Source organism: Danio rerio, chromosome 22 (assembly GCF_049306965.1).
Source record: "Danio rerio strain Tuebingen ecotype United States chromosome 22, GRCz12tu, whole genome shotgun sequence".
Lineage (NCBI taxonomy): Eukaryota > Metazoa > Chordata > Actinopteri > Cypriniformes > Danionidae > Danio > Danio rerio.
The window spans coordinates 10,829,996-10,855,162 of NC_133197.1; the positions used below are offsets into that span (position 1 = coordinate 10,829,996).

Below are 25,167 nucleotides of genomic sequence, written 5' to 3' on the forward strand. Positions count from 1 at the left end.
TGTCCGGGAGTTTACTTTGGCTTTTACTTTCGCTTTCTGAAGTTGTTGCGTTTTTGCATTACTCTTTTATTAATGAGTTCTTTCCACTTGACTTTACAGCTAACAGCGCGCACAGCCCGAGAGATCAAGTAAATAATAGATTCTTTATCTAAACAATTCTACAAAAAGAGGACGAAATGACGTCTAAACTGGCTGCAAAATATATGTACACCATTAGAAATGGTCAATCAACTCATTTGCCTTATTTAAATCTACACTTTTTATTCTAATTATTAATAAATATCCATTTTTGAGATATTGTCTGTTTTTGTAAATTTTTCCTGTAATTTATTTTAAGGATGCTCCGATCAGGATTTTTGCAGCCGATACTGAGTAGCGATTCTTTGTCATGGTAATCGGCCGATACCGATTACTAATTCTGATTCTTCAAACTTTCCCATTGCATACGCACAATTACCCTTTAAATATGAGATCTCGCCTTACCTAAGATACATAAATTAATGATGTTGCAATCATGTAATAGTCAGAAGCAGCTTTACAAAAAAAAAAAAAAAGATAAAAAATGGTTGGACAAATGACTAGCAATGCAATCTGGTAACATTGCTCATGTGTTGTAGTGCTGATAATGTAGAAACCGAGTGGGCATGTGCATCTTTTTGTAAACTTGTAAACAAACACTTGCGATTGGTTCAAGAGATCGTCCAGATCAACAAGTACTGTTCGAGACTTAAAATGTGATTATCGGCCGATACCGATCTTCGACAGATCGATCGGAGCATCTCTAATTTATTTCTCATTTGCGGTATATGTTATTAATTTTACAATGCTGATATAGTACATATTTTATACATAGCTGAAATGCTTTGGCAATACTGTACTAAAAGTCATGCTAATAAAGCCACCTGAACTCGTCACATGTAGGTAACCGTTTATGTGCCGTGGGTAAAGAATGTGTTTCAATGTGGCTACCACCGCAAGTATATTTCAAACCTGTGGAAAGACAATGGGAATTCCAGAAGTACAGTAAAGCGTAGTATCGCCACAAAGGTATTCTGGTAGTGCAATGCAGCAGGACTTGTTGTGCAGTAGATTCCCTGCGGTATTGGAATTTGACGGTATTCCACAGTTCTGGAATATGGTGGTTCCACTGGTTCTGGAATGGCGCGGCGTTCCGTGTCCAATTTGTGCAGATTAATGGGGAGCTGGATTAGTTCCGGCAGTGCGTCTGAAAGGACTGGCACGGAGAACAGGAAATGAGCGATTACTGCTGCGAGCGCATGATTTCTCTTCTTCTCCGGCCCTCCCTCCCCCTTCCTCTCTCGCTCCGCAGCGGTGCCTTGAATTCCACTGAAAGGGAAAGTTTCTTATTGCGTTTTACGGAGCACTTTAGTGTTGATGCCATGGTGCGGTTCCAGAATAGAACACGCTTGTGTGGTGTCGGAATTGAGCGCCTAGTTTACGCCATGTGTGTCTGGATTTGTTTCCACCAACTAAGGATGCCGTGTCCCATTGTGCGCCATTCCTTCCATTTTCCGGTTGTGTCCTTTACGTTCTTTGTGTTTGAAGTGGTCAGTGGTCAGTGGTCCATCATCATCGCATGCTTTCACAAACAGTGTAGTTCCCTTCCCCCAGCATCTCTTGTTCGCTTGTTTGTGTTTCTTCACCTCCCTTTAGCTCTCAAGCCAAGAGTTTTACTGCAACACACACACACACACACACACACACACACTCTTTCATTACATTCCGCCAGGGCTGACGTCTCGCTTGCGTTGCGACGCTGCTTATTTACACTTGTGTTTGGTTGTTGCCTCCCTCTTTTATGACTCAGACAAAACTGGCCTTTGTCTGCTGATTGAAACCTATCGTTATGTGTGTGCGCCTGTGTGTGTGTGTGTGTGTGTGTGTGTGTGAAAGGGCCCTATCCATCTCTCTCTCTCTCCCTCTCTCAGTCTGATTCTGCTGCGGTTGCTAGACTCTGTCGGTAATTCTGCTCTCAGGCAGAATGGCTCTCTGCCATTAAGGTCCAATCAGCGATCTGACAAGTGCTCTCCGTAATCTCCACGTTAATTAATCATTCGGCTGAAGGTGCTAAACACGCGCTGTTTTAAGCCATTAGCCGCCCGTTCCGCACACCTCCCGATCTCTCGCCGTGCAAACTAACGCCTGCCATTAGTGGCCCGCAGAAAATGAGGGGCCTTTTTTATTTTGGACCTCAAAAAAATGGGTTTTGGGTCTCTCGGAAAAAGAAGAAATGTCTTTTTTTTTTTTGTGTGTGTTGTTGTTTATTTGATGTCTAATGTTAGTTTTTTTACAGGTTTTGTTACATTGTTTTATCAAAAATAGCTAAACTGCACACAGATTTACTTTGACAATTTGTGACTAGTTAAATGGTTCTTAAATAGTAGTATTCAAGCTAATATTACAGTAATCATTAAATGTTATTTGAATCAAAATGTTTTATAGTCATATGTTTATGAATAGCCTATTTAGACCATTTCAATGTGATCATGTCATTGACCCATGAACATTTCCTGCTTGTTATCAAACGATTTCATCGCTATAACGAGGCAATTCAATCATAACGTCATGTTTAAACAGCTATCATAACATTGTTTATTAATATGTGGCTCTTTTTGGATTCTCCGAGGCTATAGGAATTAAAAATGTAGAACAGGAAATGCGTTGGGATCATTGTTTTTGTTTACATCCATCAATCTGGTCTATATTTGAACTTCATTAGAGAATTTTGTATTATATTTTTCACTAAAACAAAAGTGTGTTCCAATTTTTAAAGGCTGCATACTCCTAACAGCCTCACAAAAAATTATATTTAAGAGTAAATGTGTAGTAATCATGTTTATTGGCCAGTGATTACTATTTGATTTACTACAAATATTAAGGTTGAATTATAATAAGTGTGGCAAACCATGGTTAATATGTTGTTCCCATAGTTTAGCATCATTTAGTGTGTAGTAAAACCATGGTCGATTTGTGTAAGACTATACATAATCTAATTGTGTGCTAAAGTACAGTGATCAACATACAGCCCATTTTGAAAATGAATCATTTTCTCCATTTCTCAGTGAATATAGGCGATGTATTTTGGTGCATTAAAGGAAAACAGACTTATTAAACAGATATAGTTATTAAAACAATATTTTAGTCACCAAACATATTTAGAAATTTAAAGATAAAACAATTAAAGTCAAGCAAAATATTAAATTTAATTATTTAATATTTTTCTATAATATTAATTTGGTTGTACTATAGTTTTGGACCATTATCATAAATGATTTTATTAGATAAGCTCTAGATTTGGCTTCAGTACTGGCTAATCTAATGTATATGCACAAATATAATGTAGCGTCTTATTAAAATATAAACTTAAAAGATAGATTTGTGAGGGGTGTACTTATATTTGCCAATATATATCACTGTAAAACCCTGCTTTAAATAGCCACACTTTAATAAATAGCTGAAAAGTTAAACCTTTTATTAATTTAGACGTGATTAAAAGGCTAAGCTAAACTGCACACGAATATCTGTTTTTTCACTCATAGCCAAACCGTGCGCGAATAGCTAAGCCTTTGTTTGCTAATAGCTAAACTATTTTTACTAATAGCTAAACTGTTTACGAATAGCTAAACTATATTGTAATAACAGCCAAACTTTTTGGCTAATAGCTAGAGTGTTTTTTTCCTAATGAGCTTTCCCTCAGATTGCAGAGAGCTGCAGTGTTCCGCTAGCGGTGGATTTTCTCGAACGCTTGTCGAAAGCGTGGGCTCTCGTTACCGCTGAGTCTCAGGGCTTTGTGATTTTCCCCGCTGGCGCTCGGGGTCTAATTCTGCTCTAATGGCTTTATAAATGCGCTTGGTGACATCGGTTAAAGGCGGCTGTTCTCGCGGGGCTGTGCGTGCGCCACAGATATGGTGGGGGAGCGGCGGAGCGCGCAGCGGAGGGCACTCGGCGCCGATCCGCGTGTGTGTGTGTGTCAGAGGAAGCGAGATAAAATGTAATCCTTCCCACCCGGTATTCCTCATTTCTCTCTCTCTCTCTCTCCTTCGATCGCTCGCTCATCTCCCCCCTCTACCCCCTCGCGTCGGCCTTAGCAGGTGGGGACAGACCTTCCGTTCGCGCGTGTTTTTTTCTGTCAGTCGACAGCGGCTTGTTTTTCTAGCCTTCGTTCGTTCCGTCCCCCCTCCTTTCCCCTCCCGTGCTCCAGCCTCAGACAGGAAGCCGCTCTCTCGCTGTGTGTGTGTGTGAGAGAGAGATAAGCCGCGAGCAGAGCACTGAGCTGCCAGCCCTCGCTCTCTCACTGTGTATGTGTGTATGTGTGTGTGTTAAGCCACGAGCAGCTCCGCGGCGCTGCCAGAGCTCGGAAATATGACATGACTGCGCGGCCGAAGCTTTCAACACAGAGCGCGGCAGCTGCTCCGTTTGTTTGTGTGTGTGTGTGTGTGCGCGCGCGCGTCTCACAGCGCAAGAGAACGAGAGTTCACACTTAAACGTGGCACTTCATCTCGGTCCCAGCGCAACTGCAGTAAACATGCAAACGGCACGTAGTTTTGCGCGCGCTCTCGCATCCATTTTCTCTTGGGCACGCACCTTCAAAACAAACCGTTCTTGGCTTGATGAAACTCCTGGGCGCCTTCGAGCGGTTCTCTCCGCGTGCGCATGTGATTGAGTCATTTTGGCTTGCGTTTTTGCTATTAACCAAGCGCAAGTGGAAAAACTTGCGTGTTTTTTTTCCCACAGTTGACTGCATGAGCATGTCCCCTGGTCAGGCTGTCCGTTCAAGGCCGCGTGCTGAGGATTCCGTGGAGGCGGATCTTTTGATCCAGACCGCAGATCACAGCCTGCGACCTTAAATAACCCTGTTGCATGCATTCAGTGCAACATAATCTGATCTAAACTTCCTTGCAGATTATTTGTCTGCATATTTTGGTATTAAAAACATTCAACATTTGAAGTTGAGAAATCAAAATTACTTGCTAACTCTACAATTAGTTGCATAACTAACATTAGTTTATTTAAAGCAATTGTTAACGCAAATTGTGAACATAATTGCATTTTTTTCTGTGTCAATACAATGAAAGTCAATGAGAAGATATTTATTTCAACTGGACAACATGCAAAACATAAAGTTCACTTATCGATGACAGACTTTTCATATTTTGATACACCATCCTTTTACCATCCTGCTGGTGTTCACGTGTGAAGAATGTTTGCAGTTCAGTAATCAGCTGTGTGTGTGTGTGTGTGTGTGTGTGTGTGTGTGTGTGTGTGTGTGTGTGTGTGTGTGTGTGTGTGTGTGTGTGTGTGTGTGTGTGTATACACAGAGGGTCAGTGAGGCGTGTGTGTGTCGCACCCTGTTTTGTCACTGTCTGCCAAGCCTAAGCAAATAGCAGGATACAGACCTTCAACTCTCAAGCGACAGCATTTATATCTCACAGTCGTGGCCACAGACGCCTCCAGACTGCGCAAAGTCCGTTGATAGGCCATCTGATGAATATTGCATATGAGAATGCAAAAGTAAAATATATATATTTTTGATTTGCCAAGAATAAAACTGGCTGACTTTGAAGGTCTTAAACTTCAAAGTCTCAGCTCTGCAAAGGTTTGCTCCAACCCTAATCAAACATGGCTGATCCAAATAATCAAGGTGTTCAAAACTACTAGAGACTATTAAGCAGGTGTAAGTTGGAGGTGGTTGGAGTTAAACTATGGCCCTCCAGGAATCGAGTTTGTCACCATTGTTTTAAGGCATTATGGGCATATTTTAAAACCTGACGATAGCTGCTTGAGGAACTGGTCACTGGAATTGCTGAGAGATATTCAAAGTTTTGCTGCCTATTCTTGTGGTAAAATACATGGCAGGTACACCCACCTCTAAGCGGCATGTAAAAACAAACTGTGGTTTGCCAGCAGCAGTTTAGTCAAAGGTCTGGCTGAGCGAGACGATATCACATGTTCGTGCACGTACACATTCACACTTGTTCGTACGTTCAGCACCATCCTGGCCGGCTGTCAGGGAAATTCCTGATCCGTTAATGATGCACTTCTTCTGTGGAGGCCACCTCAACCCTTTTCCCTCTGTTATCACAACTCCCACTCCAGTCATGGCTCTCTCAATTAAAACCACGCTGAGGGAGTTTCGAAGCTCCCTATATCCCCCCTCCGCATATCCTTCGCTTTCTTTCGAGTCATTTTTTTCATCTATCTCTCTCCCTGGTTGCTCACTTTCCTATGCAACGTGACGTCTGCTCAGTCTGAAGGCTGTTTTTTCCTGAGTTGCGTGTAAAATTAGAACATTCGTCAGCACTGCACGGAGCCAGAGGATCATTAAGCAAGCACTACACATTAGACTCACAAAAACATTCACACAAAAGTCCTCCATTCTATGAGAGGTCATTAAATGCAGAAGAGGTCAAAAAGCTTTGCATATTCTTCCTCAGAACTTTCAACCTCTTTGTTCTCTTAGAATTTTGATTGTCTTTATAAAGTGTCTCAGAATTCCAGAACATTTTATCAACTAGTTTAGAATCAGATTAGAATAGTGAATCAGAATTCCAGAACTCTTTATCAGTTACATTGGGGTTCTAAAATTCTTCACCTACTACCAACTACTTTTGCCTTCTGTAACGGTTTGAACTTTCTTAGAAAGGTTTTAACAGTCACCCGTGAAATCAAGGACATCATCATCAACTGTCTTAGAATTCCATGGTTCTTAGAATTCCAAGGTTCAAAGAGTTTGTAAACAGACTCGTAGAACTCGTAAATGTAGAATTTTGAAATGTCAATTCTGCAATGGGCTTTTAACTGCCTCTTCTAGCTCTTTTTCAACTTAATTTAAAATTGATCATGTAGTGCTTTAGAGTTCAGCAACTTAAAAAATACTTGAATTCGTTAAGTCAGTTGACTGAATTTTAAAACTTTCAACCTCTTTTGAAATGGCCCTGAACTTCCAGAAGTGTTTAGGCCAGAGTTCATGTTGAAGACCTTGCAATTCTAGACTTGAACTTGAATCACAAGTTTTAAGGGCTGCCAGCATCGGAATATGACTACAGACTAGCAGTGACCCACACTGGTTTCAGTTCAGGTCTGCCTTGTAAAGCTTCCCCTTCTCTATCCTGTCTGGGTGTCTTTCTTTCTCCTTAAGCGAGCCATAGTTCTAGCTCTTTTATTTTTTATTATGTGGGTTGGGTTGTCTAGGCTTTGAGGTTGTGGTAAAATGGTTGCACTTCGGGCTCAGTCTCGAGCTGGCCTGCTTCTTGTTTTGTGGGATCGCTGTTGTGAAGGGGTTAAGTGTCTTGAATGATGCATTGATTGCAGTTGTTAGCTGGGAGTCGTTTTAGCAGGGGACAGCGGGGGAGGAAATGCTACAGCAAAGAGCCGTTCTGTGGAGAAAATCACGACAAATCTTTTTCTCGCTAGGCTCTGAAACACGGCTTTATTGTCTGTTTAATGTAACACTCAGCTCTCCTGCCTGCAAACATCCCCACTGAGGAACTCCCTGAGGCAGGAGAGAGAGAGACCTCGCTGGAAAGGGAATGAGGTGATGGAAACATAAACGGAAATGGAGAAATTCTCCCTTGAACTGCGGCTTGCTTTTGGTAATTGAGCGTGTTCGGTGTGTGTGTGTGTGTAGGTTTTACCTTGCATGTGTTTTGGTCCACTTCTCCAGGCTGACGGGAGTGTACATCCGTGCTGGAGCGAGAGTTTCCCGTTTGGGCTCGTTAACGGCTCGGCGCCCCTGCTAACGGCTTGAATTTTTTTCAGTCATGCCGGCGGCATGCCGTATCCTGGATACGGAGCCGGCGGGAAGCGCGAGGCAGAGCTGCTGGCAGCAGCGTGGGGCAGGTCGTACCACTGTGCGACTCCATCAGGGGAGGGGTTGAATGTGCTCTCTGAGACGCTGCCAGGGTTGAAGTGCGAGCGCTACGCCTCCTGAATCCTAATGCCCTCATTCGTCTGAGCACCGAGTGGACACCGGCCCTCCCCTCTCTAGCCCATCTGTGTGTGTGTGTGCTTGTTTTTGTTGCCGCCGTGCATGAGGAATAGGCTTGCGGTGATGGATGTGGGAGTTCCTTTTAAATCTTGAGCTTGCAGAAGAACTCTCCAATTAATTCCACGAGGGCTCTCTGTAATTCCGGCCTCTTCCGGACAATGTTCTTAATCAGTGTGGCGGGAAGCATCTTGGGACAATGCATATTGATATCCACTGCTATGATGATGAAATAAATTGCTGTAAAGATATGGTAGTACTTTTCTAATCAAGTACATTCAGGGGAACATCTGATGTAGGGAGCCAGGGTGGTCAACTGCGATCCTGGAAAGCCACTGTCCTGCAGAGATTTGCTCCGACCATAATCAGTCACAGGGTAGTCACTGTCTAAAGGCCAAGTTATACTTGTGTGTCAAGTGCACACTGATGGTCTGGCATACCCTGACCTTGGCGTACTCTGATGTTGACTATGTGGAGCACAAGATCTGTGATTGGTCTGTGTGCTAGCGGTGATGAATGTGGATTGGGCCAAGAATTGGGATGAAGAAGTGTCAAGTCCTGCAGATGAACTCAAGATGCATACTTTTTGTGTTTACATTGACTGAAGTTGTTGAATGTTCGCCTCTATATTCCTTGAATGAATGCAAGTTTGAACTACTTCTACAGTAACATCACATGTGTTTATGGTGAAAACACCATAAAAAAAACTCGACACAGTAGAACACAGAAATCCCACTAGCCACATGTTTTAGCAGTGTTATTCCTGAGCAGCACAGACAGAATGCAGAAGTATAAATACTTACAATAGCATCAGCCATGTGCAAGGTGTGCGTCGTGGGCTATGTCCATCATTCTACACAGAAATATGAATAATTCTTAAGGATCTCTTAAAGGCTACATGTAGTTTTTTTTTTTTTTTTTTTAGATCCAAGACCACAGTTGGCCACCTCTGTTTTAGCATCAGTCTCTAGACTTGTCACAGTCCAGAACTCACTAGCAACAACATAGCAACACCCTTAGCATGTTGTATGCTTTATTTTGGCTTAGATTGGTGTGCAGGGGCCTTTCCGCTGGGATTCCAGATTCCCTAGGGGATCCAAGATAATTCTAGGCAGTAAAATATCTTAGAGGTGTAAAATATGGAGAAATTGTTGCCAACACAAACATCCAGGGGTGTAGTAAGTGGAGGGAGTATGGGGATGTAGTGCATAGGGCCCAGAGGCTTGGAGGGGTCCACAGTGAAGTCTTGACCGAGGCAGCCCAGAGCAGAAATCTGTGCAAAGGGCCCAGAATTCCTTGCTATGGCATTGCAAACATCATGGTAGGGGGTTTTGCAAGGGCAAGCACTGCTCACATTTCCAGCACCTTTCAAGCCGTTTCTGCACTGCTGCTGCTGCTTGTAGACTCTCTCACACACACACATACACATAGCCGTCTCTGGCGTCTCGTATAGAAAGCGAACAGCAGGCTTGGGGCAGGATTCGTCTGTAAAACCCCTGATACCTCACACATCAATAATCAGCTCTGGGCAAACCTGTCTGTCCACTCTCAGCCTGTCTCTCATGCTCCACGCTCTTTAATGGTGTTTAATGAATTTCATTCCTTGCTGCACCATAGTAACCGCTCGTTTTCTGCCTCTCTCTCTCGCTGTAGGAGGTGGTTTTGTACTGTCTGGAGAATAAAGTGTGTGACGTGAATCATCGGGATAATGCGGGTTACTGCGCGCTCCATGAGGCTTGTTCCCGCGGCTGGCTCTCCATCGTACAGCACTTACTGGAGCATGGGGCCGACATCAACTGCAGTGCGCAGGACGGCACCAGGTAAACACATGCATACATTCAAGACATTACCTAAAAGGATAAAAAGCTACACATTTAGGACTGGTTTCCATGACTTCCTTTGCTTTCGTCACACTGCGTTTGAGAGCGTGTCGATGTGGCGCTGATAATTACACGTGCACACACACTCACACATGCTGACGCGCGCACACTCTATGTCAGTAATTATATGTTTGGTAATAATGGCTTTACAACAACAGAAGAGGCCGAGAATCTTAGCTCGGATAATTACTGCAAGAAGAGCAGATTAGGCGTGTGAGATCCCTGTCTTCACTATACACTTAAAAATCCAATTTCATTTAGCGTTCCCGTTCCTGTCGGAAAGATGAATGACAGTGACAGGTTTTAATGACTGTTTTATTGTGCAACATGAGGTGATAAAATTAAGGTAATTATGGACAAGTAATTAAACAGTTTAAGAAAAAAAAATAAAGTTTTGTGCATTGTGTTTAATTAATCGAAATTTTTATCGTAATTTGTTTTATTGATTTTTATAGTCAAAATTCGTTAGTTTTCTCTAAAGATAATGTGTTTGTTGTTGCATTGAGAAAGATAATAGTCTAATCTCTTTTTTAACAGGCCTCTCCATGATGCGGTGGAAAACGATCATCTAGACGTGGTCCGATTGTTGCTGTCGTATGGTGCCGATCCAACTTTAGCTACCTATTCGGGCCGCGGATTGCTAAAGATGACCCACAGCGACATAATGGAGTGTTTTCTTTCCGGTAAGAGAGCTCTGTCCGTCTCTTCAACCTCTATTCCCAGAATTTCCCTCCTGTAGCAGCGGAGGGTTCGGCTCCGCTTGGCTATCTGGTTACTAAGCAACAGCTGGAGTGGAGGAGAAGCCTTTAGCACCGGCAAATCAGCTTTCCCTGAAAGGAGATTATGTGTGTGTGTGTGTGCGTGTCTTTATTTGGTCTTGTGCGGCATGTCTGTTTTGAGCGGTATACGGGCTGGTCTCATACAACAATATTTGGAAAAGCAGAGTAGTATTATTGGAACAGTAATCCGGGCCTAATCTGGAGCCATCTGAGCCAAAAATGGAGTATTGTTTTAATGGTTTTAGAACAAAGAAATGTTTGGTATCCGCTTGACCCATTGACTTTATATATCCTTTTTTCCTTAAAAGGCTAGGATTCTAGCTATTAAGAGATTTGTAAAACAGTTTTAAACACTTGGAATCATAATAGAACTTTTAGTTTTGTATGTGTGGGATTTTTGAAGGAAAGTTTTTCACAATCTCAGTTGTTTCAGAAATTTAAATTGGGATTTAGAACTAGGTATATAAAGGTGTCATATAATGAAATATACCAATATACCAATAGGCATAGCTGGTGAATCCTTCTGAAAAAAAAAAAAACAGAACAATTGGAACAAAATACAGATGATAAACATGGGATCATTAATATGCAAACATTTTTACCCTTATTTATGTTTATATAACGCCAAGATTTACTGTTTATGTTTGACTTATATCAAACTTACTATGTATGTGGGACTGTTATTTTAAAAACAGGAGAAGCAAGACGACTAAAGCATGCCAAAGCACATCTTTACATTGTTGCCTATGTTGCAAAGGAACGTGGAAAAACAGGGTTGCCAAGATACTGAAATATCAATCGATACTTCAATACGTCAATTTCTCGCTACCATCTGTGTGCTGTTCACATGCTCAACAGAAATGATCGTGATTGGCTGTGAAGGTCATCAGTTTACCGAACACACCGCTGTTTACTGAGTCTAACCACAGATACAGGAACACTGGAGCATTTCAAAGTCACTGATCAACTGGTTTGTCTATAAGCTGACATATGAGCGAGCCGTTTACGAATTGCGGCTTTAAAACGATCCAGGTAACAGCAGTGAGTTTGGTGAACTGATAACCTTCACAGCTAATCACAGTCATTTCTGTTAAGCATGTGAACACAATGACAAATCGGCTCTCTTTAAGAACGTGCTCAACAGGAGATGTACGTTTTTAAAATTTTAGCACCGATTGGTATTAAATTCAAGTATCTTGACAACCCTAGTTTCTGATGTGCGTTCACTTAAATCATTTGAAAAAATTATGTTTCGAATTTTAAAAGATGTAGCACTGCGATTTAGTGTGCAATAGGCTTTAAGAAGTGATTCTCAGCAAGCCATCTGTTTACTATGCATCCAAATACAAAATGCAGGATATACAGATTCTAACTGTATCAGCCCTGGCGAGGCATTAAGGTCTGTTTAAATGTACCTTTTCATGTATATATTTACTGCATATGTTTGTGATGATACAAAAAGAAATGTGTAAAGATAATCCATATTGGATACTAGCATACTTTGATTAAACTTTAATGATTTAAACATGCTAAATACTCTGCTACCAATGACAATCCGGCACTTTTACGAAAGAAAAAAAAATGATATTCTTTTAAGCGTTGCTTATAACATCACCTTTTATCGTCAGCTGAGCGTTGACCTTGTCATTGAGCAATTCACTGCCCGTTGTGCGCAGAGGTAAAGTTTTAATGCTCAAGGTTAGACGTTCGCATAGAAAGAGACAAGCTCTGCTCCGGGTGCATGTGAAGATGGCATCGCAGGAGACGTGGCATTTACCGAGACGGCCTTTCCTGTGTTTGTGTTAACACTGACCCCTCTTTCCCGAGTGCAGACACACTGCAATGGTGTCTCTCTCTCTCTCTCTCTCTCTCTCGCTCTCTCTCTCTCTCTGTTGTTCAGTGACAGTGTCCGTGTTTATCGAGACACTGCTTGATTAATGATCTGAAAGTTTCGAGCTGAACTGGAGGGCATCGCACAACAATTTGTACACAGCCGGCGTTTGGTCTTGACGGCAGTCGCAAGTTCTTTCACCTCCAAAGCCATCTTAATATGTGTGTGTGCTGTGTGCATGGATTAGCTTCAGGGCTGCCAGTTAAAGGGCAGCTCAGTCACATGGTGGAGGTTCACACTGACTGGCTGCGTGTGTGTTTGATTATGCATGAGCTCGTGAGGCAGGAAGGAGCGCGGCCTGGAAGCGCAGGGCAGCATTATGTGTGTGTGTAAATCAGCAGGCTTGTCCCGTTCTGCTGTCTGCTGCGCTGATTTAAAGACCCTCCCCAAATTTGTTTTCCCTCTGTGGGAGCCTTCTAATCAACCGCCCTCTCTCTCTCTCTCTCCCTCTCTTTCTCTCCCTCTCTGGGTGGAATTGTTAATGGCTGCGCTGGCAAACGCGGCTCTCATTGCCGCTAGCATGCATTTTGCTGCACCAGGCGGCATCTGTGTGCACAACCACATAATGCTTGCAAATGTCAGAGCCTCTGCATTCTATAGGAAAAAAAAATGTGTCCTTCGCAGTTGGTAAATGAGGTCTGCTTAGCATTTGCACACATCATAATATCGGTATTGTGCTGTAATATCGATTTCTGATGACAATTAGTGCCGTTTTTGCATTTGTTTTTAACAGTTTTTAAATCTGTCAGTAATGTGGTTGGTTTTTAATGTGCGTTTAGTTAATAATTGAACTGATATACTTTAATTAAATGATATATCAGCGAGCATATCGGTATTGTTGAATATTTGCATATTTTACAATTTATTAAAATGTAAAATTGGCAATTTTAATTAGTTTTAGTATTTGGATTGGAATTATTTGCTAATATTAGCTATATATATATATATATATATATATATATATATATATATATATATATATATATATATATATATATATATATATATATATATATAAATATATGGTAATTAATGTTATATTTTGAATACAAAGTTTTGTTTATGACCCTTATAAATCTATACAGCTTGACATATAGGCATCCATAATGTTTTTCAGGCATCATTGCAGATGTCAAATCAGTATCTGCCAAGATTTCTGTATCAGTCTATCCCTATCTGCTTCCTGTTTACATCACTAATGCTCTCATCTCTCTCTCACTTTCTCCCTGTAGATTACTTTGCCGACCTGCAGGGCAGAGTGGACGATGACCCCAGTGTGTACTGGGAGTTTTACGGCAGCGCAGTGTGCGGTGAGTACCACTTTCACACTCGAACACACGCACAATGAGCACACAACACTAGCGCATGCAAGAAACAATGGAAAAGACGCAGACAGATAGGCTGACTGGGTAAACACCTCAAGGTAAATCGCTGTGTGAATCATCAGCGTTTGTAGACGGTCATTGATCTAAAATTGAAGAAAAGCGTGCATCAACCTCTCTGATGTGCACTTGAAAGAATATATATAAAAATCCCCATCCGCTGGGTGGTGGGGTCGACGCATGGGGGCTAAAATGGATGGCAGCATTTTTATGTTGCTTTTTTTTCCTTTTCTTTTTTTTAAACGAATTCTAGCTGCGTAGAGAGAGTTCCCCTGGCTGCCATATATCAGCAGTTCGCTTGCTGTGTGTGTTTGTGTGTGTGAGTATGTGTGTGTGTGTGTGCGCGCGGGCCTGTCTCCAGCTGGCCAAAAACAAACCCACTGCTACTGCACATTTTCCCTTGGATTCCTGGAATAACAAAGCCGGGAGAGAAGGGGAGGTGTAGATGGGAGCCGCGCGGCTATTTTTGGGAGCTTTGCACCGCCTCGGAAAAACCCAAAGCGTAACAGAAAGAGGCAGAGGCGCCGGTTTCGCTCCGAGGCGTACGCTGTGCCACTAGCGCGCACGAAACGACTGAAGTGGCTTCACACGCAGCTCTTCCCGCGGTGCTGCTTAATGGAAGAGAGTGCAAATAGGAGAGCGACGTGAGAGTAGCGGCGCAAAAGCATGTCTCGGCGTGAATCCGACAGGGAGAGGGAGGGAGGGCGGAAGGGGATATTATGGGAGCTCAATCCATTCCGCGCTCTCAGAGAGTGTGTGCGCTTCCATAATTCACACCTTGTCTCTCATTTCTAATCGATATCTGTCTCTCTGACTCACAGAGCCTGCCGACGACTCGTCTGGGTACGATATCCTGGCCAACCCTCCCGGACCCGGGGAAGACGAGGATGAGCAAAGAGATGTTTTCGAATTCGAGTTCTCAGACCGACCGCTGCTGCCGTGCTACAACATCCAGGTGTCTCTCTCACAGGGGTAAGAGTCTAAAGTTTTTGACCTTTTGTTCTTAACTGCTTTATAAAGGTATTTCGTTTGAGGGGCTAATAGTGATTCTCAGGTGAGAATCGATTCTGAGTGGACTCAATGCTGGCCTGAAGTGTTCCAAATGTGGGAACATGTTTGAGATTCCAATTCCGAGTAGAACACTTGTAATTGGTTTAAAGTCTGCGTGAACTGGAAGTTGCTGAGACTTTTCATATGTTTATGTACTTCCAAATTAAATAAGTATTAAGTAGATGGCAGGGTCCTTCTTTTTGCACATCATTCCCTCAGCAAACTAATGTTAAGGAGGAATAGTTAAGAATATTATGGCTGAAGCTGTCAATCTTACGTCAACAGAGATGGACCACCACTCCAAACATAAAAGCAGACTTGCAGATTGAAGATAACCAAAACAAACCTTTTTTCAGTGGATTAGCTTGAACTTATCAAATGTTCACCTAAAGAATAGCAATGTGCGCTATCAAAATAAGCATTGTAAAATTTAAATTTAAATTAAAGGCCAAAGTAAGCCCATGGTAACCTTTGGTTTGGGCTGCCATCCCATCTAAAAAGAGAGGGACTATGATGGGAAGTTGGTTGGAGCAAATGCCTTTGACAGAGATCGCCATTTCGAATTTAACGTAACCTTTTGTTTGTTTATTAAATTGAGGAGCTACAAAAAAGCCAACTAAAGTTGTGTCATTTAAATGTAAGTTAATCAAACTTTTAAAATGTAAATACTGTCACTTGACAGATAATACACAAGACATCAGTGAGCAAATCAAGGCAAAGGCAGGAGCAGCTTGACTAGTGTATTGAGACCTTTGGTTTATAGATATGCGTGAATACTTGCCAATCAAAACAACTATCGTGAGTTACTGGATTGTATATGTGTAGAGTTGGCCTGGTATGCCGAATACAGCTTCTTTCTATTTTTAAGTACACCTTTGTAATGTAAACATTACTTAAATGTGGGCTAATATTTGGGATTTGTTTGGCAAGAAGTTTAATTGCAGGATAGCATAAATCTGAAAGAAATTTATTTCAAGAAGAATGGTGGTGGTGATTACTTAAATTGTTGATTAATTTGGGATGGAAGACTACAAGTGTTTGCACAAAAGATGTTTTGCTCATAAACCTATCATAATTGAACGACACAGCAATGGAGCTTTCATTTACAATTAGGACATTGATAATCAGTTTTTATTTGTTACTAGAGAATCTAACGGTTGGTCACTGTAAACAATTACTCATAATTAGCTAATTCTGATATAGAGTTGGCAGTTGTTGACAACCAGTGTATTATTAAATTTGATTGTTTTTAAATGACCAAATCTTAAAGTCTGTGTGAACCTGAACTTGCTGAGACTTGAGACTATTGAAGAGGGTGGGGCTTTTCTTTTTGCGCACCATTCTCTCATAGCAAACTAACGGTAATGCACTGTTCACATTAGAATAATGCTTAAATAGAAGCATGAAAATGTTGAGTTTACCCATTTAATTTGCACGTCAAATTCGCTTAATTTTGGAGTCAAAGTTCAAAACAGACGAGGGTTTGCTTCATTGGCAGGGCTTCTGTTTGCCTGGCCACTCATTGCTAAATGCTAACATGGATTTTATTGAGAGAATAGCTGTATTTGTGCTTTAGGAAGGCTGAAAAATTGTGTATATTTGTTTGGCATCATGTCTGAGTCCACTAGATGCTTTCAAAGGTGCACCCATCTCCGAGTTCATCAACTCCTCCAGAAACTATACCTGAATGATAGAGGCTTTCAGCGATGCTTTGGCCCAGTTCGATCAACAGTTGTCGACAAGAGGATTTCCCCTCAGGACACCATTGATTGGTTAACGAGGTGCAAATTTCCGCTGAAGTCCAGAGTTTACAACACAAGCTTTTCTCGATAACTGCGTCAAATGCTAAACTCGCGCCACTTCTTTCATGCGAAACACTGCAGGATGTCTATTCTCGTAACTATCTATTCTCGTAATATTTCGCGATTGGTGCTTCATCCGTGTTTGGTGTGAACGCTGCATTAGAGGGGCATGGTCAAGAATATCGATGTAATATCGATAGCACCCTTTCCCAGAACAGAAGCAAATGCTCAGACTTTGATTGAAGATTGCCAAAACAAACTTGCACAAATTATTTTTTTCCCCAAAAGAATAACAATGTGCAAAATAAACATTAGATTTCACATACACTTAACTTATTTTTGCACGTCTTCAATAAACATATTCTCTCCAAATCTGATTGTGACGCGACAAATGTTAGTTTACACAGTAGTTGATCTAGAAGTGACCCCAGTTAGCTTCGACCCACATGACAGGTGTTTTCCCGTCAAGAACTACACGACTGCGGAGTGCGAAGTCTTGACAGCCAGTGGCGACGCTAGTTTAGTGCAAGCTAGCAGAGATGTGAGGCCCGTTGCACTTAAACAGAGCGAGGAAAGCGCGCGAGAGAGACAGTCTAGTGACACGCTGCTAAACAGACACAGCTAATTACCTCCCACACAGGCTCTCGCTCTGCCGTTACCGCGCTCCGCTCTCTCGTCGCCCCTCCCTCGCTCGCCCGCTCGCTGTCTCGCTCCCAGGCTCAGCTGCCGCGCTCACTGTTGTGTATAATCTTCAGTCTGCGCTTGTCTCTGGCCTTCCCCTCCCCCGTTCTCATTCGCCCTCGTTCGCTCGCTCTCTTTCGGCTGGCTGATGCAGTATTAATGGCTTTCTGCTCTCCTCACATTTCCTCCCCCCTCTCGCTCGCCCTTTCTCCCTCCCTCTCTGTCTCTCTCTCTTTTCCCTCTCCCACTCCATTCAGCGTTCCGCGCTCCGCAAGAGCCACAGACCGCCTCAAGTGCCATCGATTGAGCGCTGCCTGTTACTGCTTTCCCCGCTGCGTATGTGTGTGCGCGGCTGACAGGCTCGGGCGATGGTCTTTGTGTGTGCGCAGCCCATTGTGTTTTTCAAGCCGAATGAAGGCCTTGAGAATCTTTGTGTAATTTTGTCTAATTATCTGAATGCGTTGCCTACACAGGGCGAGTGTTTGACATGATGTGTTGTGTGCACGTTCATTTTTGTTATATCGTCTGGTGTTTCACGAGTTTTGACATTTAGCCTTGGTGCTAACTTGGTCAAACTTAGTCAACATGATGTGCTTAAAAGCAGAATTTGTGTAGGAAAACGACATTAACCAAAATGTTGTGCTAGTTACTGGAAAAATAGTAACTAGTTATAGTTAGATGCTTCAGTAAAAAAAGTAACTCAATTACTTAAAACAAAAACTAATCCATTACTGTTAAAAGTAATTTTTGAGTTACTTTTCCAAAGAACATATTTAATGCTCATATTAATGCTATTATAACGTTACTTCAGTGCTGCATGGAGAATACACTGTTGATCAGCTTCACAGTTTAATTAATTTGCATTCTCACAACTAAAACAGAAGACCAACTTGAACAAAAAGTCATTTTTAAAGACTAATTTAAGTGAGACCAACAGCACAAAAATAAAATATTATAATCACAAGGTGATAATCCAGCTGAATAATATATTCAGAAACAGATAAACAAAAACTTGCTTCAGCACCATAAAAGTTGTTCCTTCACAGCTTGAGTATGAAAATTAGCAACAATATTCAACAAACACACAACTTTTATAAAATAAATAAATGAAAGTAATCAGAAGTATCATTCAGATTCAATCTGGTGAAACTTTGCACCACACAAAAAACAGCTATTATATAGACAACCATAAACTGTATGCATTTTAAACCAAACAAAAAAGATTACAGCTGCTTAAAAAATGAAATTTGAGCAATTTACAAACGAATCACAATTAAAGCGTGTTATATCAGCAACTTATGAAAAGTAAGCTGTGCAAATCTGCTGTATAACAGCTATACAAATATGTAAAACAAAACAAAAAATCACTGCATTTTGAGTATTATGAGCAATTCCATGCAAATGTCAACCTTGCCATGGAAAAAAAAAATTCACTAAAATAGAGAAACCATTTCTACATTTTTTTGTGAAAGTATTTTACAGTACTTTAAAAATATTCATAAAAGTCTCTGTCAGTGTCTCAAACTATTATTTCATTTATCAAAATCACACAAGTGGCAATTTCACAGCTGTCACATCCATAACGGAAACGTGTCACATCCATAATGACGCTTTTTCCTCATAAATGCAAAAATGTCAAAAAACATAAAATCAATCATTTTGGTTCTATATTGAGTCGACTCCTATCTGTTTGATTAGCATCGTTTCTTTAGAGTTGTGCAGTTCAATTCACAGAATTTCTACAAAGTATGTTTGCATACTGTAAATTTGCAACTTTTTTTTGTCACATCCATAACGCATGCTTGTTTTCCTCATTTAAAACATAAAAAAATGTTTGGAGATTGATGTTTTTCTGATCCCATAACTCTGTGGTCAGTTGTTTTGGAGAATATAAACAGATGTCTCAATTTATGTTAAAACAGAGTTTGTATGTAAATTTATGTTTCAAGTTTTTATGGCAAATGTCACATCCATAACGCTGGAATTGCTCTTACACATTTTAAATAACATATTCTGAAAATAACAGAAATGTGTCACTGTGTCTACTAAACTAATCAATTTTGTTAAACAAATCACAAACGTGTGTATCATAGTAGTATTAGCAATAGTATTTAATAATAGTAGCCTTAATAGTCTCTATGTCTCTCTCTCGCGCACACTCAATCTACCTCACACACGAACACGGTCTACCTGGAGCATTTGGTCTCTCTCACGAGCACACTTGGCCTCTCTTGCCCGCATTCAGTCTCTCTCGCGCACACACTTGGTGTACCTCGTGTGCGTTCGGTCCCTCTGCTTTCGATTGACTTTTGTCCAGTCTGGCACCTTGTACACACGGTGCGTCGTTATTACGGTGGTTGGTTGGCATCCACCAATTCCACAATGTGTCGCCACGGTGAACAGGAAGATGTGGACTAGACTGCAGCCAAAATAAATTCATTTACCCAGTAACAGAAAAACGCATCATACTGTAACGACATTGGAGTTACTATATTTAAAAAGTAATGTGTTACAGCATTAGTTAATGTCAAAAGTAATGCCGTTACCGTAACGCATTACTAGTAACGTTTTATTGCTCAACACTGATTACCCATGACTGTTCATTGATGAGTGCCAAAAAAAAGAGTTTTAGCTCCACAAATGTTTAGATATAGGTTGTTTTACGCGCCACAGGATGTCTATTCAAGTTTTTGCATTGACTTAACATGTAAATCACTCACGCTTGATGCTTCGTCTGTGCCTGGCGTGAATGCAGCGTTAGAGGGGCATGGTTAAGAATATTGTGACTAAATTCGTCCAACTGATGTCAACAGATAAACACAGAAGCAAATGCTCAGACTTTATAGAAGATTACCAAAATAAATGTGCACTTTTTAATGTAATCCGTTATAGTATTAGTTACTGTGAAAAGTAATGCCGTTACAGTAACGCATTACTAGTAACGTGTTATTGCCCAACACTGATTACCCATGACAGTTCATTGATAAGTGCCAATAAAAGAGTTTTAGCTCCACATGGGTTTAGATATGGGTTATTGTAGGATTATAAACTACAAATGTTTGTGCAAATTGAAAATTGGGAAATGAAAAATGTAAATTTACTGTTTACTTACCCTCAAGTGGTTACAAACCTTTGAGTTTCTTTCTTATGTTGAACACTAAAGATCATTTTAATCAAGCTAAAAACCTGTAACAACTGGCATCCATTGTAGGAAAAATAAATAGCAATTGTTAAAAGTCAATGGTCACCAGTTTCCAGCTTTCTTCGACAGTCGAAAGAAACTCATAATGGTTTGAACTGAGTAAAGGGGTGAGTAAATGATGACAAAAGTCTAATTTGTGGATCAATTTGATATTTTTTTGGTCATTTTTGGAGTTAAATTTAGTCAGAAAAAACTACATTACCCATAATATTTTACAGAGGAGCACCAAAAGCATTTTTTGGCTCCACCCACTTGTAAAAGATTGGTTATTATAAGATTGTAGACTACAAATGTTAGTCCAAAATGTTGGTTTAGGAGTAAGTTTGTTCCAACATTAAGCAACTTCCCATCTTGTATAGTCATCATGTGCATATATATTGTTTCTGTAGCTACAATCAACAACCAATCGTAGTGCTTCATTTCCCTCATTATAGATATTTCTTTAATCTTTGTTTTTATCTAATTGTAGTTTTCATTCCTTGCTTCAAATCTAGTGTGCAATGTCATGATTTATTTTGCAGCTTGTTGGTTTGGTTCATGGCTTATAACTGTTTGACTACACCTAATCCCTGTGGGAAAAATATTTCTGGAACCAGTGCTGCTAAAAAAAACAACAAAAGTAGCGCAAACTAGCCACTGTGACGCTAGCGTGAAAACCTTGCTCTCATTTTCAGCTAATTAATCTCTCTTTCTCCCGCTCTTGTTCACAGACCCAGAAATTGGTTGCTGCTCTCAGATGTCCTCAAGCGACTGAAGATGTCTGCCAGAACGTTTCGTGCCACGTTCACGCACATCGAGGTGGTGACGATAGCGGAGGCTGAATTCTACAAGCAGGCGTCTCTGAGTCAGCTGTTCTCCTGTCCGGAGGAGCTCGAGGGATTCATGCCTGACAGCAAGGAACTGTTGGATCTGGTGGAAATCAGCGGCGAGCTGGTGGCGCTGCTGGGGTCATCGATTGAATGCTTGGACGACCGCTGGGAACCCGCTTCCAGACCTCGCTCCTGAACTATTGCACACGCACTCGGACAGACCCGTCGAGACCAGTGGAGAACTAGAAGCAAAGGATGAGGATATTCTGAGGCAGTTCTTGACATTTCAAGGAACTTCTGGATCGGTAGCCAAAGGCGAAATTGGGTCCCAGTGCAGCTGGTATTTCTGTTTGGCTACGAGGAGGTTTCAGAACATCTCGACATCTCTTGTGCTCTGCTCGCATACTAATTCTCCCGGTGACGATGCAAACCTGTACATAGTGTACATTCTGCAGATACGAAAAGAGAACGGACCTAAGATATTTGGACCACTATCACTGGCTAATTCAGAGATATGAAGCCATGCTCGCGATGATGAACTCTTTCATTTAAAAGAGATGTTTTCTAAATAGGTATATAAGTATATATATATATACAGTCACTGTATTTTATTTGTGTGTATTATATATAGATATAAATATATATGAATATAAATAAATAAATATATAAATATATATATATATTCGCTGCCTTTTTGTCTTGTTTAGTCAGGTCTTTATTTTAATATTGGAGTTACGATGTTGTAAATATGTAATCAGGTTGGATTGGGGTTTTAATCGTGATACCAACATTAGAGGATTTACTGAGGCCGGAAGAAGAGTTAATTAGCGCACTTCGTCAGCGATCTTTCCTCAAGTGGAGTAGATGTTTTTATGGTGTTGACCAGTAACCAGTGTGGGATTTTTTTTGGTCTCCCGTGTTAAACTCTAATCTACAAAGCTGTTTCGTACCCTGTACGCAAGCTGTTGCTTTGACTGAGTCACTTATTTATGAGTAGAAATTAAGATATTTTAATGTGGCTTTTCTTTGTAAGATATTAAAGTAATTGTAAAATACTAATCTGAAGCTTTGTTAGGCAGAGACATGCTTGAACTTGTAAATAATGGGTTGACTATTTCAGTAACTTGTTTCTGACGTGTGTTATTGTTTTTTGCAGAAGTGTTCGGACTTTGTAATTACATACGCTATCATTTGTATTTATATTTTACCAAAAAAAGTTCCTTTAAATAAATGGCAATAAAACATTGTACATCTTGTGGTTTTATATTTTTTACTCAACATTTTGAATATTTACGTTGGAGTCTTATTTATAAGCACTTCACTTTACTAATGGCTTCACTTACATTGCAAGACAGAAGTTAAAAGTGGTTAGAAATGTTTTTTCTTGTTGCTAAACTAAACTGAGCATGAGATTATAGGGCTGCTCTGATTAATTCATGGACAAACAGATTATTAAACCTCCATGTTTATCACTATAATCGGGGATTAAGGTCTAAATTCCATAGCGACTTTCTGCCATCAGATCAGCGCTAAACAACAGAAAAGAGAGAAGACCACATCCTTTGCTGCGGGGAAAAAACAGGAAATGAAGAGTTGCAGGAAATTAGAGGCCTTAGGCAGGAGTGAAGGTGACGTTGGTCTGATAGCAATATGGACATAGTTGGCTTGGATAATGTGCCTAAACTAAAACTGACAGTCTTAACTAGTCCCTACAAACTTGAATACGCTTGCTTGTAAAATAATTTTTTTTCCTTCAAATTTTTCTTTCATTTTGTATTTTTGTACACAGAGAAACATGCCGTAGACAATCAGCATATAGCAAAGTGTGTAGGTAAATGAGAAAGAATGTTTAAATCAAAATCAAAGGTGACACTTATGAAAATTTAACCATGGTTTTACAACAAATAAAAAAGCATGGTAACCACAGATTAACCATAGTTTTGTTACACTAGCCATAGTTTAACAATGATATTTGTAATAAAAAAAGAGGTTATACAAATGTGAACCTGGACCACAAAAACATTTTTATATCGCAGGACAATATTTTTAAAATGATGTATGGGTCTAACTTATTTATTTTCTATTTATTAAAAAAAATCATAGATAAATGGAAAGCTTTTTTTTTTTAGCTCTTATGTCATGTATGTGAAGCTTGTGACTAGTTTTGTGTTGCAGGCTCACAATATAGTAATATTATACAAAGGGTGAAAACTACAACAACAAAAAATCGAACATTTCTACCTTATTAATGAGCTGGTTACTCAAAATAACTGTGACAGGAATATAAGTAACAACATTTAAGTAAGTTTAAATCATGTAAGTCCTTTATGTTCACTAAAGTTAATTAAAATGGAAATGAATATTCAATCATTATTTGCGTTCAAAAAACACATGATTGCGGTTGAAAGAACACGCGACACGTATGGACCAATAACAATCGGTGGTAACCAAATCAAGCCAATCAGCTTCGAGTATCACAATACGTCATCAAACTGGAAACGAGTAAAGAAACGCACCTGTCGAAGAAATAAAAGGTGCGTTCGACATGAAGCTCAGCTGCAGCCGGTGATCAACGAGATTAGCCGAGCGCAGGCGGGGCGGAGTTGAAAACGGAGCCGTCAAGACGGACAGCTGGACAATTCGGGACTCAAAGTTGCTGCAGTCATGATGACCGATCACATGGCGTCATCATATTTTTTTGTTATTTTTATTTATAACAACAAAACATTTACAAATAAAACAGAATACAGGCTCTTCAAACTGTAGTTCCTTTTTAAACAATAAGAGAGAATTATGAATAAAATATATAACAAATGCATGAGAGAAATAAGAGGAAATGAGAGGTTAATATAAACATAAAAACGAACAGGTCTATTAAATACAAAGCAATAAGCATCAATTCTAGGAGTTAAACATCAATCTTTAGGCTAATACTTCTTGTTTGAATCTGCTAAAAAAGGGTTTACATATATGTACATTTATAGATATAAAAATTTCCCATGTAAAAAGCAAAACAAGGTGTTTTGATTAGGTCTTAATAAATGACATTATTTTGGATGATGAATGAATTTTCAAAAAAGCATTTTAATCCAAAAAGATTGTGTTGAAAAGAACAAAAGGTAAAATAAGTGAGCGATGTAGAAGTTTCCCAGAAAGAGCATGTAGCCTTTAAACTGCTAGACAGAAAATAAAATATATATTTATATTATAATAATAAAGGCATTTTATAATTATTTAATAAAATAGTTCTTTACTTTAATTTGTTAAGAGAGCTTTAGGGGGGCAGGATCAATGATGATGATTTTCTTATTTCAAGTCTGTAAGACTTATTTGAGTTCATATTTAGGTTATTCACTAAAATATACACTAAAATATATCATTTAAATCGTTCATGGAGATGAATGCAGTAAATAGTCTGTATAAAAAAGTTAAAAAAATAAACCTGTGCAAACAAGCTAACCTTTATAACCAGATTATTTAACAAAAGATGATACTGCAGTAAAATATTTGTAGTCTTTTAATAAGCAAGATGTGTACAGGATAGAGAGGGTGTGAAAAGTGAATTGTTTGTTTTGAAACTTTTGAATCGGAATTTGTCCAATTATAAACCCGAAATACACGTGTTTGTTGTCATGTGGTGAACTTGGCCAATCGTGTAATATCGGTGTCGTCATCAAAGCTCCTGC

General features: G+C 40.1%; 1 protein-coding gene across 3 annotated transcripts in view; it reads left to right on the plus strand.

The window, feature by feature from the left end:
* Window positions 1-22,730, plus strand: part of bcor (BCL6 corepressor) — a 56,832-nt gene extending 34,102 nt beyond the window's left edge. Inside the window, exons 10-14 of one of the 3 annotated variants that reach the window (XM_005173943.5) lie at window positions 9,659-9,825; window positions 10,423-10,568; window positions 13,788-13,865; window positions 14,759-14,909; window positions 21,383-22,730. In XM_005173943.5, coding sequence (XP_005174000.1) covers window positions 9,659-9,825; window positions 10,423-10,568; window positions 13,788-13,865; window positions 14,759-14,909; window positions 21,383-21,677 — 837 coding nt within the window. In that variant the 3' untranslated portion in view covers window positions 21,678-22,730. 3 annotated transcript variants of the gene reach the window in all.
* The last annotated feature ends 2,437 nt before the right edge of the window (window positions 22,731-25,167 follow it).